At 41.8% G+C, this 18,494-nt stretch overlaps 3 protein-coding genes across 3 annotated transcripts in view; 2 read left to right on the top strand and 1 right to left on the bottom strand.

Moving 5' to 3' along the window:
• Positions 1 to 781: 781 nt before the first annotated feature.
• Positions 782 to 18,494, bottom strand: part of LOC117530988 (uncharacterized protein C7orf50 homolog) — a 19,664-nt gene continuing 1,951 nt past the window's right edge. The window contains exons 2-6 of the mRNA XM_034193978.1: positions 17,408 to 17,563; positions 17,204 to 17,311; positions 4,629 to 4,840; positions 1,691 to 1,772; positions 782 to 1,403 (exon numbers count right to left, since the gene is read on the bottom strand). Of these exons, the coding sequence (XP_034049869.1) occupies positions 1,224 to 1,403; positions 1,691 to 1,772; positions 4,629 to 4,840; positions 17,204 to 17,311; positions 17,408 to 17,548 (723 nt within the window). The 5' untranslated portion in view covers positions 17,549 to 17,563 and the 3' untranslated portion in view covers positions 782 to 1,223. The remainder of the gene's footprint in view (positions 1,404 to 1,690; positions 1,773 to 4,628; positions 4,841 to 17,203; positions 17,312 to 17,407; positions 17,564 to 18,494) is intronic.
• Positions 7,508 to 9,442, top strand: LOC117530978. The gene is made up of 2 exons (XM_034193960.1): positions 7,508 to 7,902; positions 8,198 to 9,442. Exons 1-2 carry the CDS (start codon positions 7,900 to 7,902, stop codon positions 9,236 to 9,238), a joined length of 1,044 nt encoding a protein of 347 aa, XP_034049851.1. The 5' UTR covers positions 7,508 to 7,899; the 3' UTR covers positions 9,239 to 9,442.
• LOC117530973 (G-protein coupled estrogen receptor 1-like) lies at positions 11,445 to 15,519 on the top strand. The gene is made up of 2 exons (XM_034193952.1): positions 11,445 to 12,496; positions 13,724 to 15,519. The coding sequence occupies exon 2, from the start codon at positions 13,876 to 13,878 to the stop codon at positions 15,133 to 15,135; it is 1,260 nt and encodes a 419-aa protein (XP_034049843.1). The 5' UTR covers positions 11,445 to 12,496; positions 13,724 to 13,875; the 3' UTR covers positions 15,136 to 15,519.

Genomic DNA, 18,494 nt, shown 5'->3' with positions numbered 1-18,494 from the left:
GTCTTTGCCACAATGAATCCTTGAAGCGCAGGTTTTAGGCAGACATGAACTTGACCTCAGTGACTTTGCACCTGAACCTACTTCTATAAGTGTGTGCCAAGTTTGGTGAAAATTAGAGTGAAAAAAAAAAACCTCAATATTGACCTTTGCTCCCAATGATCTTGACTTTTGCTAAATTTGACCTCACCAGGGCATTTTCACCACCTGCCCACATATGTCTACCATGTTTGGTGCAAACAAGAGGGAAAAACTTTTGGCATCTGAATTACAACGTTTAACATTCACTAAATTTGATTTTGTTTGTGATTTTTTTTTTTTTTTTGCTGAAGAAAAATCTAATTTACGAAATGTGGGCTGTATTTGATGGATATTGGAGCCAAAAACAAAAAGTAAAAAAAAAAAGTCATCATTAAACAAAACAATCCTTTAAGGGAAATTCTGCCAAAGGACCTGGGAACAGGTAAGCAAAAGAAGAACAAAGGACAAAAGAAGTAATCTCACAGACATGAACAGTCACATCCCCACCGCAAACATTCCACAGCCCTCCTTAGAGCATTTGGAAGATTTAAACTTTTTTGCATTATGTTTGTATATATATTTTATTTATTCATATTTTATTTTTTTAATTTAAGTTTTTTTATTGATGTGTAATGATACTGCTGCCGCCGTGACCCGACTGGATAAAGCGGAAGAAAATGGATAGATGGATGGATGATAAATTCAAACTTTCATCTTTACCTTGTGTAATTAGTGACACAAAAACAAAGAGCTAAAAAAAAAGGTTACTTTCAGCAGGTTGGTGTGAAATATGTCAGCATTTCTAAAGAGATCACCCTCAACTGAGGGGTGAAACTGCTGAGTAAACAAAGGTGTCGTCGGTTTGATTCCAGGTTTTCCGTCTCTTCCACATTTCCCGATAATCTCACAATATTGACTGTGTGGACAAAGGGAACGTTCCAATGTCTGCATACGTGTGTGTGTGTGTGTGTGTGTGTATATATATATATATATATATATATATATATATATATAGATAGATAGATAGATAGATATAAATAAAACTAAATTTAATATAGATTACACATCACCTGGAAGCATCAAATCATTCCTCTACAAGTGACCAATCATTAAGATCACATCAGAAAAACTACAATAATCTAAAATAAGTAGAGTCTTCTCAGCAGCTGGAGATCAGGACTAATGAACAGAGTTCCTGTGGTGCTTCAGGAAAGCAGCTGGATGACTTCACGAGCTCTGTGCGCCCTCTGCTGCACGTCTGTGTCCTCTGGCGCTTGTCCCGAGTGTTGGACCACAGCTAAGGACTTCTGCACTGTGGTGTCCCTGGACCCTCCACGGAGTCCCTCCAGGTACTGAAGCAGCACAGAGAACTTCTCATCTGGAATCTGACAAGGCAGCAGTAATATTTAATTATTTTGAAAGGCTGGTGTTCAACCATTTAAAATAGGATAAAAGAAGTCACAGAAGTAACCCCCAAAAATATAAATGTAGGACTTTGTATCTTTTCTATCAAAGGCAACATCTTCGTCTTCAATGGTTATCATCAATTTCCTCCATTAAAAAAAACAAAAGTGGCATCAAACTTTCTGGATAAAGAGGTAAGATAGTGCTGTGGAACACCCAAAATGACATCAAACTCTCACTCGCCAAAAACGTCAGCCAAACATTTTACCTTTTCAGAATCAAACATGTGCTGCAGTAACCACGTCTGTCTGGTCTTCTGAAACTTCCATTCTTTACGGCTCTCAGCCCAGCTGCAAAGAAAAAGCAGTGCAGGCTACAGAAAAAGGCTGCAACATATACATATATACATGATCTTGGCCGCCATTGGTCTGGATTGTGTCCTTCTGCCTGAGGTTGTGTCTCATTTGAAGTTTGGCTGCACTGGCGCCCCACAATTTCTGGTTGGACTACTCTATTTCCTCCATATCCATACATTTTCAGAAAATGGACACAAATTTAGACAAAACTAATGCAGAGTGGAGACTCTACCATCCATATTTAATTGGCCTCCGGCTTGGAAGCTCCCTGTGAGAAGAAGCTGACCTTCCAGTATATAGGCCTGGGTTTGATTACTGGTCACACTACGTGTCTGTGTGCTACAGATACTTCATCTACATGGTCTCAGTCCACCCAGCAGTAAATAGGTACTGGGCTTGGCTGGGGAAGTAACTCACGTCAGACCAGTCCAGAGGAGTCATAGACGCTCACGTGCTTCATGCTACACAATCCGTCTGTAAGTACCAGCACCAATGGCCTTGGGGCCTATAGTAGACTTCCTTCTTTACAGATGCCTGTCGTTGACCAAGGCGAACCAAAATGAAGTCTCTTCTTGCCATCAATAAGCCCAAAGTGTTGTGTGGGCTGCTGAAGAGGAGGTACTGCTGGCCCACCACCACCAGATGGCGCCCTGCTTGGAGTGCGGGCTTCAAGCACTAGAGGGCGCTGAAACCAGTGGAGTGACAGCTGTCACATCATCACCACCAGCTGTCACTCATCTACGTCAACCTCCATAAAAGCCAGACTGCAACTCCACCTCCCCGCCGAGAAATCAGCTACCATTCAGGTAATTTCTCTGCTGTATTCACAACGAATAATAGTCTGATCTCATTTGCAGCCGTTTTCCTGTGACATGTTCCTTATCTGCTGTATTGGCGTTTGGTGTGGACTGCGACGGCTTCGCGTCCCACCCCAACCAGATAAGTGGTTTTCACAGGAGCTGTCTGAGTGTGTTATTGCAGGTGGAGGTTCTCCCTCCTTACTGAACACAGACTGTGGGATTACTGAGTGTGCGAACTCACACTCATCAATACTGTTTCTGTTCTCTGCCAGCAGTACCGGGTCTGACTGCTGAAGACAGTGGCCACCTGGGGCGCAGGGCTTGGCGGCTCCGGTGTTCTTGAGATCCGTTGGTGGTGGAAGCTGTGTGGGATCCGGCTCTTCTTTCGCCAGACATCTTCTATCTTCGAGCCTGCCCACACGTCACCTTGTGTATAATTGACAATCCACATTATTGTTATTGTCTGTACTTCGTTGTGTGATTCACAACATTAAATTGTTACTTTTTGGCTTATCCATTGTCCGTTCATTAACGCCCCCTGTTGTGGGTCCATGTCACGACACCTTCCCAACACAAAGTACCTGCCAAGTTTGGTCAACATCAGATTAAGTGTTCTTATTGCTAAAACTCATATCAAATATAGTTACATAGGGACCAAGGAGATCACAAGACCATGTGCCTCTGGTGGAGTCACTGCTGTTAAGAAAAATGTAATCACATCTGGTGTTATGTGAGCAGTGTTAACTTTCTCAATTCCATTGCAGTGCGTCAGGTTACTGAGTAAACTGGGGACATGATAATTCTGGATCAGACAGAAAATAGTGGTAAAGGTGGTGAGAAACTGAGGTTGAAAACACAAAATATTGAAAGACAGGTATCAATGTTCTAGTGGGGTTACTGTGGAGCTACTGAAGTCCTTTGGGGAGATGCAGCTCCATTATTGGGGCTACTAAAGTCCTTTGGAGATATACAGCTCCATCAATGGGACTACTGAAGTCCTTTGGGTGGGGAGCTACAGCTCCATTATTGGGGCTACTGAAGTCCTTTGGGTGGGGGGCTACAGCTCCATTATTGGGGTTACTGAAGTCCTTTGGGTGGGGGGCTACAGCTCCATTATTGGGGTTACTGAAGTCCTTTGGGGATATACAGCTCCATTATTGGGGATATTGAAGTCTTTGGGGTGGGTAATGGTGTAGTGGTTAAGGTGTTGGGCTTGAGACCAGAAGATCCTCAGTTCAAATCCCAGCCTGACTGGAAAATCACTAAGGGCCCTTGGGCAAGGTCTTTAATCCCCTATTGCTCCCAGTGTGTAGTGAGCGCCTTGTATGGCAGCACCCTATGTCCATAGCGTAAATATCAGAGTAACTTACTGTACATTTCATGCTGAAGTCACTTATTTGATCACTTTTACATCCCGACAGTGTATAACATCCCGGCAGTGCAGCATTGAACTGAACAATGGTAGCCTTAGCTTCACCCGGCACTCTCTGCTTTTTCAGTTCTTGTTTTTTTAAGCGATACTTGTTTGTTTTATTGCATGCCCTTTTGTCTACTCCTACTGTTCTATGCTGTGACGTGACACTTAAATTTCCCCCATTGAGGAATGAATAAAGCCTTTTCTTATCTTATCTTACCCTCACATGCAGATGGAAAAGCGCTATATAAATGCAGTCCATTTATACAGCTCCATTATTGGGGCTACTAAAGTCCTTTGGGGGGCTACAGCTCCATTATTAATATCTCCAAGGATGGAAGTCAAGATGTAAATTTATTGAAAATATTTTAGGCTTTGAATCCAGATCTTGGAGGACCAAGCCACCTTTTATAAGATTTTCTAGTTAAATATAGAAATTGTTTAATGCACTTCTTAAGCAGAGCCTACCCTTGGTGCTGGTTGACGATTGTAACAGCAGTACTGTACTATTACACAAAAACTACCCTGTGAATTAACTACGTATCTCGACTTCGATGTAAATAACGATGCAACAATACTGTGTGCAGTGCTTTTGAACCTGCTAATATTTTCTTTGTCTGCAGGAACATCTCTCACCAGGTGAGGTAATCTAAGGCCTGCTGAGGTGCAGTGGGACCGGATGCCTCGGCACTCTTGAAGGTCTTTCCCTCAGCTTTGAGCTTTTTCTTTTCTTCCTTTTTAAGGATTTTCTTCAACTTCCTCTCAAAGACTCGTCGCTCCTCTGGGCTCAGGTCCTCCACTCCATCCTGTTCGTGTGCCGCCTCAGAGCATGTGGGTGGCTCTGAAGTCTACCAAACCGAAGAAAAAAAACAAATGGGAGTCACCCACACCAACACTAACTTACTCTGTACAGCCTCATCAGTTTCAGTGTTATGCATCCTGATTAGATTTGTGTATGCTTAACAACAACAACAACAATAATAATAATAATAATAATAATAATAATAATTTCACCCTCAGACAATTTTGACTGGTTACCACCAAAGGGAGCAAAACAACACTACACAAAAATGTACGATTACTTTCCCTGCGTGACAGCTTTAGTCAGGTAGGGTCAAAAATTTGAAACACTCCAATCATGTTGTAAAGTATACCACATTATTTGTCTCATTGTAAAGATTCTAAAAATATACAGTTTGTAGCATCTCTTATTGAACATTATGGAGTTACAGAGTAAAAACTGTAAAAATAGCAACAAAAAAAGGACCCATTTCAGTTTGTATACATGGCTTAAAAATTATAATTGCACCAATTCTGATAAAAAAAAAAAAAAAGTTATGCAAATTACTGGTTGAGCCAATGGGATTTAAAAAAAGAATAGTTTTGACTATTTTAAATGCTTAGTCTCTATAGGAAAGGGCAAATAAAGTCAACGTGCATTGAATTCTGTAACATTTTACAACATAATGTAAGGATAAGTCTAACAGATGGTGCAGTGTTCCTTTTATAACTTTTATTAGCTCAAGCAATAATTTGCACCCCTTTTTAAACAAAAAAGGAGGAACTATCATTTTTGATGCCCGTACAAAAGTGAAAATGGCCTTTATAAACATTTTAGCATTTGTTTTTCTTCCTGTATATTGCACAAACTACACCTTTGTGAAATCCGTATTACCAAGAAATATAAGATACTGGTACTTTTCAACATAACGGAAGTATTTTAAACTTTTTACCTCTGTGCAATCCTAAACTGACCCCTACCTGTCGATAGCTATCCTTTCCATAAGTCTATCATATATTTTTTATGACACACAAAAACAAGAGCAATCGTAGATTTCTAACGTCCGCCAAGGGTTGACGAGGACTCAAAAAAGAAAAAAAAAAGCTATGTGATTCACATCGTAACTTGGACTTTACCTGGATCCGGATTCCACAACACAATGCAATAATTGCATACTGATCCAGAATGGTCCGCCTGATCAAGATGTGGCAATGTGATATTTAATTCACAAGCTGAAACAAAATAGTGTCTTCTTGATCTTGGTTTTATATCGTCGTATCTTTCTGCTGCAGAACCTGCATATTGATCCGGCTCACTCCCAACAAATCCTAAGCCATCCAGATCCCTTCCAAAATTTAATGGAGTCTTCCATGGCCTAATGCCTATCTGTGGTGAAAGTTTCATAAAAATCCATGCAGTAGTTTTGACGTAATCCTTAAAAGTCTATAAAGTGAAATCCTGATCCAGAATCCACATCACCTCCAAAATTTAAGAGTCTTCCAAGCCCTAACACCAATGTGTGGTGAAAATCCGTTAACCTGTTTTGACGTAATCCTTCAAAGCCTATAGAAAATGAAATCTTGATGAGAATCCGGATCACCTCCAAAATTCAGTGGAGTCTTCCATGGCCTAATACTAGGGGAGCTACGACCACTACCTTTGCACCCACCCCCAAGGACTAAACCAAACCAACTTTTTTAGGTTCCTTAGATGACCCCAAAACACAATCAGGATGTTTCCAAAAATAAAAACTGGCCTCAAGCCAGTTATCCAAGATGGTGTCCAAGATGGCCGCCAAAATAGGGTTTTTGACTAAAACACCTATAAACAACATATAAACAACTTAAATATCACAGAGATTTAATGATAAGGGTCTGACGACCATTTTGGATCTTAAACCCATGAATGAATTTAATTTAGGCACAAATGAGTTTGCTGTGACCTGTAATGGTCTTGCCATTGAATCTCTGTGATATTTAAGTTGTTTATATGTTGTTTAAAGGTGTTGTATTTAGTGAAAAACCCTATTCTGGTGGCCATCTTGGACGCCATCTTGGATAACTGGCTTGAGGCGGTTTATTTTTGGGAACATCCTGATTGTGTTTTGGGGTCATCTAAGGAACATAAAAAAGTCAGTTTGGTTTAGTCCGGGGGGGGGGGGTTCAAAGGTAATGGCCGGCGCTCCCCCAGTATAATATCTACCTGTGGTGAAAATTTCATCAAAACATACAGCAGTTTTGACGTAATCCTGCTAACAGACAGACAAATAAATAAATAAATGCAAATGATTTTATTAAATCTTTGGCGGATGTAAAGACAACATGGTACTGAATTCATATTTAGCTCAAGGAAGAGTAAATTGCCACATTTGATTTGCAGTGGCTGCAGAAACTTTCTTGTATTTTGTCTACAAAAGCAAACACCAGCTGCACTTTTTTTGGGGGGGTGATCATTTCCTGTTGCTGTTTCCTGTTCTTATATTTGTACGGTATTATGAGGTCAGCATCACACGTGTATCTTCCGTCTTATAAAGTTGACTGTGTTGCATGCAGCCACAATACGATCTTGTAATTAACCAGCTTTTTTTGTTGTTGTTTTTTGCATTCATACATACATCTGAAACCATACAGTCAAAATTTCAGCACTGCAGTTATTTTTGAAACAGGACAAGATGATTAATATGCACTTTTTCTGCAAAAACAGAATTGGGTTCCAAAGGCAATAAAAAAAAAAAAATTAAACAACTTGCTGCCAAATTGATAATGAACCACACTGAAGTCCATTTACGGCTGCAGCAGAGAACTCAAAAAGTTGCGTTTGACTCTCTAGAGGAACTTGCACAAGGGACACAGTGTGCGTCCTGATTTAACTGCAGATGGTCTGCATGGCGATTTGAAAGAAAAAAAAAAAAAAAACTTCAGAGAGGGAGGGCAGGAAAAGATTTCGATCACATGGTTAGAAAGTCATTCTGAGAGCGTGCTGGTGGGTTTGTGCTGCCCACGGAAATATAAAACTTCACAGCGCAGTTACGCCCAAGCGAATGAGCAGTTTTTGGAGCTTTGCATCAATCAGCAGCGTCGTACTGACAGATACAAAACAGAAGGCGAGCGAGTGAAGAAAGTAAAAATGGTAAGTGGAACCATACTTTTTTTTTTTCAGAGCAGGCAGTTCCTCAAATAGGTGTCAGATAAAGATGATGTCAAATGAAAAGTTTCACTGTGTCTACCATGGAGAAATGTATTTTCTTCAGGTTTATTGAGTGAATTTATGAATAAAATGCATCAACCCAATTCACAATTCATAATAGCTGTTCTAACAGACAAATTAAACCCTTCCAGAAATTATGTTTATCTCAGTTCACACCTGATGATGTGGAGTTGAAGATAAAAAGATCTGAAGCATAAGTCTTTTTTACCCTTTCCAGGAAAATCCAACTGCGACTCCGTTAACCAGCACCGCCGCCGCACCATTTCCCATCAACTCCACATCACGGGCGCCTTCGATCTCTATCTTAGACATCATTGCAGCCAACGACATCACCTCCAGAGCGAACTACTTCTACGCCTTCATCGCTGGGTTGGGCTTGGTGGCTGCATGTTTCCTGTTCTACAGCTTCGCCGTGAGCTACAGAGCTCAGCGGTGGCTGGCGTGGCTCGACAGCCTGCTGTGGGCGTTCTGTGGCTTCCAGCTGCTGCTCCTGTTCCTCTCACTCTCCGCCGTAGCCCACAGACCCAGCTACCTCATCACCACGGCTTTGGGCTGCGTCATGCTCTCCTTCACAGTCAACGTGGCCTTGCTGTGCGGCCTGTTCATCCTAGTTCTCGTGGACTACGTTCTAACCTTTGACCCGCCGTCCCACGCCCTGCTGAGGAAGCCGGGGGTCTGTGCGGCTCTCGTGAGCCTCGCCTCTGTTGTGTCTTCTCTGCTGTTGGCTAGTTTTCGAGGACCCAGACATGATCTGGGGACTATGGGCCCCTGCTTTATAGATCCGGTCCGTGCTGGCCTCTTGTATGCGGCCGCAAAGTTCATCCTGGCTTTCCTGACTCCCTATCTTCTCCAGGTGGGACTTCTGATTGCCAGTTGCGTCCGCCAGTGGAAATCTAATGGATGTTTTCTCTCCGGATCCGAGGAGGGTCCCATGTTCCTGACCGTCACTGGGGTCATGTGTGTCTGCCACCTCTTCTACAGCGTGGCGCTGGTGAGAGGAGCGCATTTAGAAAAGGACGGAGCACTGAGCCCCCGTGAGGGAGCATTTCTGAGCGTGGCTGAGTTTGTCTTCTTCTCAGGCAGCAGCGTGAGCCTTGTGCTCGTGCTGCTCATGCACAGAACGTGCCGAGACAATCTATTTGGAATGTTCAGGCAGCTGAAGGACTGCTGTCAAAGATCAGGACGCACACAGACCAACAGAAACATCATAGCTCCCCAAATTGAGATCACAGACACCCTGCAGGACTACGAGTTATAGGGGTCAAAAACAAATCGTGCTGATGGTGCATCTAACGGAACTTAATCTCATTTACATGTTTGTGAGTTATGACACCTTAAGGTGGTGTCTATACTGCTTCATCTTGTGTGTATTAGTCCATGGGCCAAGCAGAATCCATCCCCAGTGTACCATGACCTACACAAAAATGTATGATAACATCCAAGGGCGGTAGTTATAGCCAGGTAGGGGCCAATGAAGAATTACACAGAGGTCCAAATTTTAAAATGCTCCAGTTCTGTTAAAAACTATACTACATTATTTGTCTGATCATAATGATTCCAAAAAGGTATACTATCTATGACTGAATGTTCTGGAGTTACGGGGTAAAACAACACAAATGGTGACAAAGGTCAGTGTCAGTTTGTACAGGAGTCAAAAGTTAAAGTTGCTCCAATTTCAGTAATAAATGATGCAAATTATTGTTTAGGTTAATAGGGTTCTAAAAAGGAATAGTTCACACCATCTGTCATGAAAATTCAGTAAGGTATGTCTTCTATAATACTTCCAATTCTAAGGTAGAACTCTACTAGTGTGTACTAAGGTATATCTAAATATCTAAAAAAAAAAAAAAACAGTAGAGTAGAGCCACTTAGGTGCCTGGTCTTGAGAACCAGGGATGGTAGTTTGAAAGGGTTTTTTAACCCACGGGAACGCTCCCTACCCACCCAAGCGGCTCAAGAAAAAGGACATCATGACATCATTGGGTAAGTGATATTTACACAATAAGGGCAATAAACAACATATACAAGAAATATAGTTACTACATAATATTACAGAAGATAGCTTTTCAAAACCTAAATATTAATACAGGAGAAGATTGTAGTATACGTATACCTAGTCTGTAGACTTGTAGTAAAATTAAATTATAGCTAGTAGGCTAAGCTATCATGTTACAGGGTAACATGTCATAGAATCCAATGTACATTGACCTTGTTTGACCTTTACTTTGGAAACTAAACATTCAACACAGTCAAAACTATTTAATTTATTAATTATTTTATTTCAACCAATAACTTGCATAATTTTTTAATGAAATTGGAGCAACTTTAACTTTTGACCCCTGTACAAACTGAAGCTGACCTTTGTCACCATTTTTTGATGTTTTAACCCCAAAACACCAGAACATTCAGTCATAGATTGTCCAAACTACTCCTTTTTGGAATCATTATGATCAGACAAATAATGTGGTATAGTTTTCAACATGAATGAAGCATTTTTACATTTTGACCTCTGTTATTCTTCATTGACCCCTACCTGGCTACAGCTGCCACCCTGGGATGGTAATCAAACATATCTGTGTAGGCCGCGGTACACTGAGCCTGGATTCTAAGTGTCTTTTGTCACCTTCCGTGGTACCGATTAGGTCAAAACTGATGACTGGCTCATAGACTATGCGTGGTGCATCATCATTTGTACAGTCTATAATAGAAGAAAGCTTACAAAGTATACTTTTCATATGCAATTTCAAACTACTATGCAGTGCATTTGTGGCTGAGGTGTTAAAGGGGTCATATTCCATACATTTTCAGCAAGCTAATATAAGACTCGTGATTGAAGAGAAAAATACACAAAACACTGTTTTAATGCATCCTTAAACAAAACAACAAAACAAACAACAACAACAAAAAAACATTTATTCTGTGCCTGTTATTGCTTTAAATGGAAATGAGCTGCTTCTTTCCCACCAGACTATTTTTGGAGAAGGTGTATACTTCCAGCTTTCACCCACAGGACATGTAGGTGTGTACCATAGCTGAGCCCCGTGTGTGTATCACACAGAGCACGCGGGAGTCCTGATATGGACTTCTGTAACCTATGTCACAGGAGTGTAAAACAAGCTATTTCATAGCTACATTTAGCTTATAGCAGGAGAATTCATTCAATTCATGCACAAGAATAGAATTGGACTTTGAGGTTGTTCAACATAAAACTCCAAATATGTGCAACTGGATAAGGCAGAAAAAAAAAAGGAAAAAGACAAGGACACGCCCACGTTTCACCTGCTTTCTGCGGGATAGATGGTTACTTTTAATAGGTGGGGACAGACTGGGTGTCAGCCTGGGTGGTTGCCATCCAGGAGCCAAAGTAATTCTGGTGAACAAATTGGTGGTGGTGGTGGTGGTGGGTGGGTGGGGGGTCTAGAGACACTCAGTTTGTACAAATGCAATTTGCACAAAAGAGACCACTGAGACAAAATGTCTGGAAAACACATGGCGACTCCCAGAATGAAAGGAAAGATTTCATCTGGAAAAATAAAAGTCACGCTGTCAATTCAATCCAGATGTAAAAGAACCAACAGCGACATTCTTTATGTGGGAAGGGGGGCACACTACTAAAAATTTCCACCTACTCTGAAGAGACAGCACATTTCTTGGAATAGCTGACCTGCACGGATCAGCTCAGCCCGAGGAGCAAACACCCAGAGACCAGCCAGAAATGACAACAGGAGCTGGGCTGCAAAGGATGGTAACGACACGCGAGAGATGACGTGCACTGATTCACCACAGGGATACCGCTTCCACTGACGAAAACCCAAAGCTATAAAACTGATGTAAAATGTTGTTCCCGATACATTAAACGGCACAAGAGACAATGTACGCCCTCAAATGGGCATGAACTTTTTTTAAAACAAATGAAGAGTTCAGATGCAAAACTCATTGATGAAAGTCTGTTCATTTCCGAATATGTTTTCCTTTAAATCTCCGTTTTCAACTGCATTTTTCTCCATTAAAAAAAAAAAAAAAACACTTACTGAGTTTTGCATCTGAACTCTTCTAATGCAACTAAAGAAACCGATAACCTGAACCTCCCCATCTTTCCGCCCTGTTTTGTGTAAATACGCCATCGAGTGCCATTACCAGCATGTTCCAAATTCCCATATTTATGTATTTTAACATTCTACACTAAGACGGCACCGTCACACCTCAGGTCTCAAAAATGGACTCATGTTACCCAAAATGGATAAAGTCCACAAAAGAACACAGTGTCTATTTAATTGGCCTCAATATTCCAGAATACACTCATAAAACAGTGAAATAAATTGAAAAAACCTTCTTAAATGTTTGCCACAAACAAAGAGTTCACATGTGTGTTTGTGTGTGCACACACCTGCATTGTGTTGTGAGCGGCGGGAGGAACCACAACATTTCCACGGATTTACTGCGACACCTGCTTTTAAAGCTACCAGTCAATGACAGCCGGGATGCCAACAGTCAAAACCGCTGCCAGCAAACGTAGGTAAGTTTCAGACATTTTCTCTTTTTATTTCTTATTGTGTGCAATTTTGTGCTTGAGAGTTCACTGAAAAGTTTCCAAATAAATGGCGACATGCATGTGAAATGTGACGCAATCAGTCGTGTTGGACCAGCATCTCTAGTTTCTGGCAAACGTAGAAAACTTGTTGCATTAATATAGCAGACTGTAAACGGTTAGATTTGTAATGATACACTGCAGTTATAGAGGGGTTTTTTTTAAAGGATAATTTATTACACATGTGGACATATTAAATATTGTTCACAATCAAGCCTCTGAACACTCTGCTCACGTTAAACCAATACATCATTTTCTACATTCTCTATAGGAAGGAATTAAAGAGCAGCTCCGTCTGCTGCCTCTATGACCCAGACTGGATAAACTGACTTATTTTTTTTTTAAGTAAATAAATGAATGAATTACTCCACCCCCCATCATGAACTTTGACATAATTTGGTAATCCCTTGTATTTCTATGGAACCCCGTAACGTAGTCATACATGCACCAACATCACTATAAGGTTTACTGGAAGCACTAAAGTGATGCTAAAGCTATACTAAAGGTAGTGCTACGGTTATTGTTGCGCATTTCACATGGTTCAAATCCAGCACATTATGTAATCAAACCACACGCCAGATCATATTCTTGGGCAGTGATGATCTTCACGCGCCAGTTTGTCAAGGTTACACACCATAAGAACAGGACTCTTCTCTTGAAACGTAAACCCTACCTCTTTCCTTTTTGAAAAAGCTTATAGTTAGGGCTGGATCAGGTGACCCTGAACCATCCCTTAGTTATGCTGCTATAGACTTAGACTGCTGGGGGGTTTCCCATGATGCACCCAGTGTTTCTTTTTATTCACCTCTTTTTGCTCTGTATGCACCACTCTGCTTTTAATCATTGGTGATTGATCTCTGCTCTCTTCCACAGCATGTCTTTTTCCTGACTCTCTCCCCTCAGCCCCAACCAGTCCCAGCAGAAGACTGCCCCTCCCTGAGCCTGGTTCTGCTGGAGGATTCTTCCTGTTAAAAGGGAGTTTTCCTTCCCACTGTTGCCAAGTGCTTGCTCATAGGGGGTCGTTTTGACCGTTGGGGTTTTTCTGTAATTATTGTATGGCTTTTGCCTTACAATATAAAGCGCCTTGGGGCGACTGTTTGTTGTGATTTGGCGCTATATAAATAAAACTGATTTGATTTGATTTCTTCTGTCTAGAACCAATAATGACATTTACCCTCCTACCCAAGAAGAACAGAGACCACGAAGAGAAAACACAGACTCCAAAGTGGCTAAATCCTTAATCAAGCCAAAAACTATGGCAGAGCAGTGGTTAGACGACACGAACGCCAGCTCACAACAAGTATAACATGGAAAGGACAATGTCTGTGGACTATGCAGTTGTCTCTGGGAGTAACTTCACTGCACAGCTGAATGACACACTGGTGGGCATTTCCTGGCGACTGAAGGCGGTGCTGGAGAATTGGCAGCCGTACACCATCAGTCTCTTCCTCTCCTGCTTCTATGCAATATTCGTGTTCCCCGTCGGATTTTTTGGGAACACTCTCATCCTTGTGGTCAACCTGAACCACAGGAGTCGCCTGACAGCATCAGACCTCTACTTTGTGAACCTGGCCGTGGCTGACCTCATCCTCGTGGCTGACTCTCTGATTGAGGTGTTCAACCTGAAGCGGGGCTACTACGACACGCTGGCACTCTGCACCTTAATGGCGCTTTTCCAGCAGGTCAACATGTACAGCAGCATCTTCTTCTTGACCTGGATGAGCTACGATCGTTGTGTTGCGCTGACTAACTCCATAGGTCGCAGAGTGTCGCACGCGCGCCGCAACTGCTGCCTGATCTGGGTGTGGTCATGTGTTCTCACCTTGCTGCCATTTGCTGTAGCGCAAGCACAGCACGCCGGAGAACTCAACTTCTGCTTTGCCAATATGACCCAGATTCGGTGGCTGGAGGTTATAGTTGGGTTTTTGCTGCCTTTCTGCATCCTTGGCTTGTGCTACTGGAAGATCGCGCAGGTGCTTGTGCGCAGCCAGCGGGAACACACGGTGCAGCAGAGGCCTCGCAGGCAGAAAGCCTTGCGACTGATCTCAGCAGCTGTGCTGGTTTTTTTCCTCTGCTGGCTGCCGGAGAACATGTTTGTAAGTGTTCACCTTGTGAGAGGCGACGCAGAAGGCAGCACGCTGTGGGAGGACTACCCGCTGACAGGCCACGCCGTCAGGCTAGCCGCCTTCTCGAACAGCTGCCTGAACCCACTAATCTACAGCTTCCTTGGGGAGACATTCCGGAAGAAACTGAAACTTTTCCTGCAGCGGAAAGTCAGACGGAACAGACTCTACAAAACTGCTTCAGCAAAATGTACCTATTTAGCAGTTGCAAAGACGTGCATATCCATGCATCATTTGAAGAGCCAACTCAGTCCACACCTTTGTGCCAGCGCATTCTCCCATAAACTATCATCCTCCTCCCAGAACAATGACCACCTGCACGCTGGAAGTCACACGGTTAATAAACTTTTGCTTTATGAATGTAAAAGACTCAAACCAACTGCCACACATTACGAGAAACATCTCAGTGGTGACAGTTATTGGAATTGTGAAGAGGAAGTCTGAAAAGTACATTCAAATTTATAACAGGTATAATGCCATCTGGAATATACTATGAAACTATTTTGACATTTATAGTGATAATAAATCCAAATCTACAATTTACATGTCAAATCTTAATTAGGTGACTGAATGAGAACATTTCTAATCTTTAATAGCAAAATCTAAAATGTATTTTTGAAACACTGCAGGCACCTTGATTTTACCAGGAAAAAAATATACACAAGATTCTTATTATTTTTTCTATGTGAAGCAACATACGAGTAAATTGGCAGCGGTGATGAAATTACATCATACAGTGCATTCGGAAAGTATTCACGGTGCCTCACTTTTTCCACATTTTGATATGTTACAGGCTTATTCCATAATGGAGTATATTCATTTTCCCCTCAAAATTCTACTCACAACATCCCATAATGACAACATGAAAAAAAATTTCTGCAAATTTAATAAAAATAAAGAACTAAGAAATCATGTTTACATAAGTATTCACAGCCTTTACTCAGTACTTTCTTGATGCACCTTTGGCAACAATTACAGCCTCAAGTGTTCTTGAATATGATGGCACAAGCTTGGTGCACCTATCTTTGGGCAGTTTTTCCCATTCCTCTTTGCAGCACCTCTCAAGCTCCATCAGGTTGGATGGGGAGCATCAGTGCTCCGCCATTTTCAGATCTCTCCAGAGATGTTCAATCACATTCAGGTCTGGGCTCTGGCTGGGCCACTCAAGGACAGTCACAGAGTTGTTCTGAAGCCACTCCTTTGATATCTTGGCTGTGTGTTTAGGGTCATTGTCCTCCTGAAAGATAAACTGTCACCCCAGTCTGTGGCCAAGAGCCCTCAGGAGAAAGGTTTCCATCCAGGATATCTCTGTACATTGCTGTATTCATCTTTCCCTCACTCCTGACTCGTCTCCCAGTTCTTGCTGCTGAAAAAAATCCCCACAGCATGATGCTGCCACCACCATGCTTCACTGTAGAGATGCTGCCTGGTTTCCACCAAACATGATGCCTGGCATTCACGCCAAAGAGTTCAGTCTTTGTCTCATCAGACCAGGGAATTTTGTTTCTCATGGTCTGAGAGTCCTTCAAGGACCTTTTGGAAAACTTCAGGTGGGCTGCCATGTGCCTTTTACTAAGGAGTGGCTTTCGTCTGGCCACTCTACCGTACAGGACTGAATGGTAGATTGCTGCAGAGATGGTTGTCCTTCTGGAAGGTTCTCCTCTCTCCAGAGGAATGCTGGAGCTCTGACGGAGTGACCATTGGGTTCTTGGTCACCTCCTTGACTAAGACCCTTCTCCCCCGATCCCTCAGTTTTCTAAGAAGAGTCCTGGTGGATCCAAATTTCTTCCATTTACGGATGATGGAGGCCACTGTGATCACTGGGGCCTTCAAAGCAGCAGAAATGTTTCTGTACCCTTCCCCAGATTTGTGCATTGAGACAATCCTGTTTCAGAGATCTGCAGACAATTCCTTTGACTTCATGTTTAGTTTGTGCTCTGACATACACTGTTAACTGTGGGACCTTGTATGTAGACAGACATGTGCTTTTCCAAATCATGTCCAATCACCTGAATTTACCCCAGGTGTACTAAAATTATGCTATAGAAACATCTCAAGGATGGTAAGTGGAAACAGGACACACCTGAGCTCAATTTTGAGCTTCATGACAAAGGCTGTGAATACTTATGTACATGTGATTTCTTAGATTTAAATTTTTAACAAATTTTCCAAAATCTCAAAAAAAAAAAAATTAAAAATTCACATTGTCATTATGGGGTATTGTGTTTGGAATTTGGAAAAAAAAAGTGTCCATTTTGGAATATATATATATATATATATATATATATATATATATATATATATATATATATATATATATATATATATATATATATTTTTTTTTTTCCCCCCCTTGGCCTGGAAGGGGATCTCGTTAGCCTGGGTTCTGGTGTTGAAGGTACTGTGCAATACATATTGTGGCACACTGACACAATGGTGATGAATATGACACCGGTGTACTGCTCAACCCACAATTTATACAAAGGAAAAACACAGTAGATAACATTCTTACCTCAGTTTTGTTTCTCTTCATCTTCTCTTTGTTGGTCCTCTGGTCATTTTTCTGTTTTTTATTATCACCTGTTTTGACTGTTTCCTGTGGAATTTGCACTGGAGACTCCTGGTGGAAATAAAGGTTTTTGGGGTTTTTTTTGCAGTCAGACTGGAATAAACTGATGTCACAAACTGATTTTTGGGGAGTGGGGGTGCTACTCACCTCTATTTCAGTCTTTTTCCTTTTATTTTTCAAAGTTTTGACTATTATTTCATCCGTGCACACCTCGCTATCATTTGAAGTCTTCTTCCTTTTAGGGCTCCTCCCTTTTGAGTCTGATTTCAACAATTTGTCTTTAGCCATTGAGATGCCTTACCCCTACAAAGGTTAAAAAAAAGGACAAAATACATTAAAACAGATAAACCTCAGACACAGAGGAAAACAAAGATTTTTTTTCACAATTCACGTGCTGTGGAAGCATTTCATGACATCACCACCCCTGTGATACACCATAACAACAGGAACACATGACATAGTACAACCGAATATCAAGTCTTACTAAGACCGCACTTGTATTTCTTACCTCTCAGCAACGTGTACTCCAAAATCCAAATATTTCACCAGAGGAACATTAAACATATTGACGCAAGCACAAGATGGTATGTCGTGCACGTTCCCTCAAAGTGGACACATACAGGAATAATTATTATTTGACTACTACAAGTCAATCTGTGGGGTGGGCTGCCTATAGTTGTTTGGTACTGAAAGGTTGGACAGGTTCTTTCCTTAAGTGTGGCTGAGTGCTAGACAGCAAACCCCCAATCTGCCCCCCCATTCGACCCCACGTGATAAATAAAAAAGTAAACCAAACTCCATGCTAAACGTCTCAGTTCCCAGAGTCTGGTCAGGTCAGGTCTGGAAGCATGGCACGGTGTCCTGTATTGCTGCATCAACCACACTACAGAGCCACCTTGGGCAACCGATGGATCACCACCTCTCAAACGTTAACATCATCTACTGCAGAAAGGTGATACATCGGCATCTCCTTGCCGTTCTCCAGCCGCTGGGATCCTCCGCATTGAGGTAACTGCATGCTGGATCACGCACAGAGTAATGCACCACATGACCACCAAGTAGCACCCGATATTCCCTCACAATGCAAGTGATATTACTCATCTGAGCCCCCAAAGCAAGCCATTCCATTGTCAAGAAGTTATTCCATCAGTATCCACAGATCCTCCAAAGAGACATAATACCAGAAATATCAAGTCGTCACATTAGGTCACAAACATACAGTGAGACAGGAAGC

This window comes from Thalassophryne amazonica, chromosome 18, assembly GCF_902500255.1.
Source record: "Thalassophryne amazonica chromosome 18, fThaAma1.1, whole genome shotgun sequence".
Taxonomy (NCBI): Eukaryota; Metazoa; Chordata; class Actinopteri; order Batrachoidiformes; family Batrachoididae; genus Thalassophryne; species Thalassophryne amazonica.
This window is presented reverse-complemented; position numbering and strand designations above follow the sequence as displayed.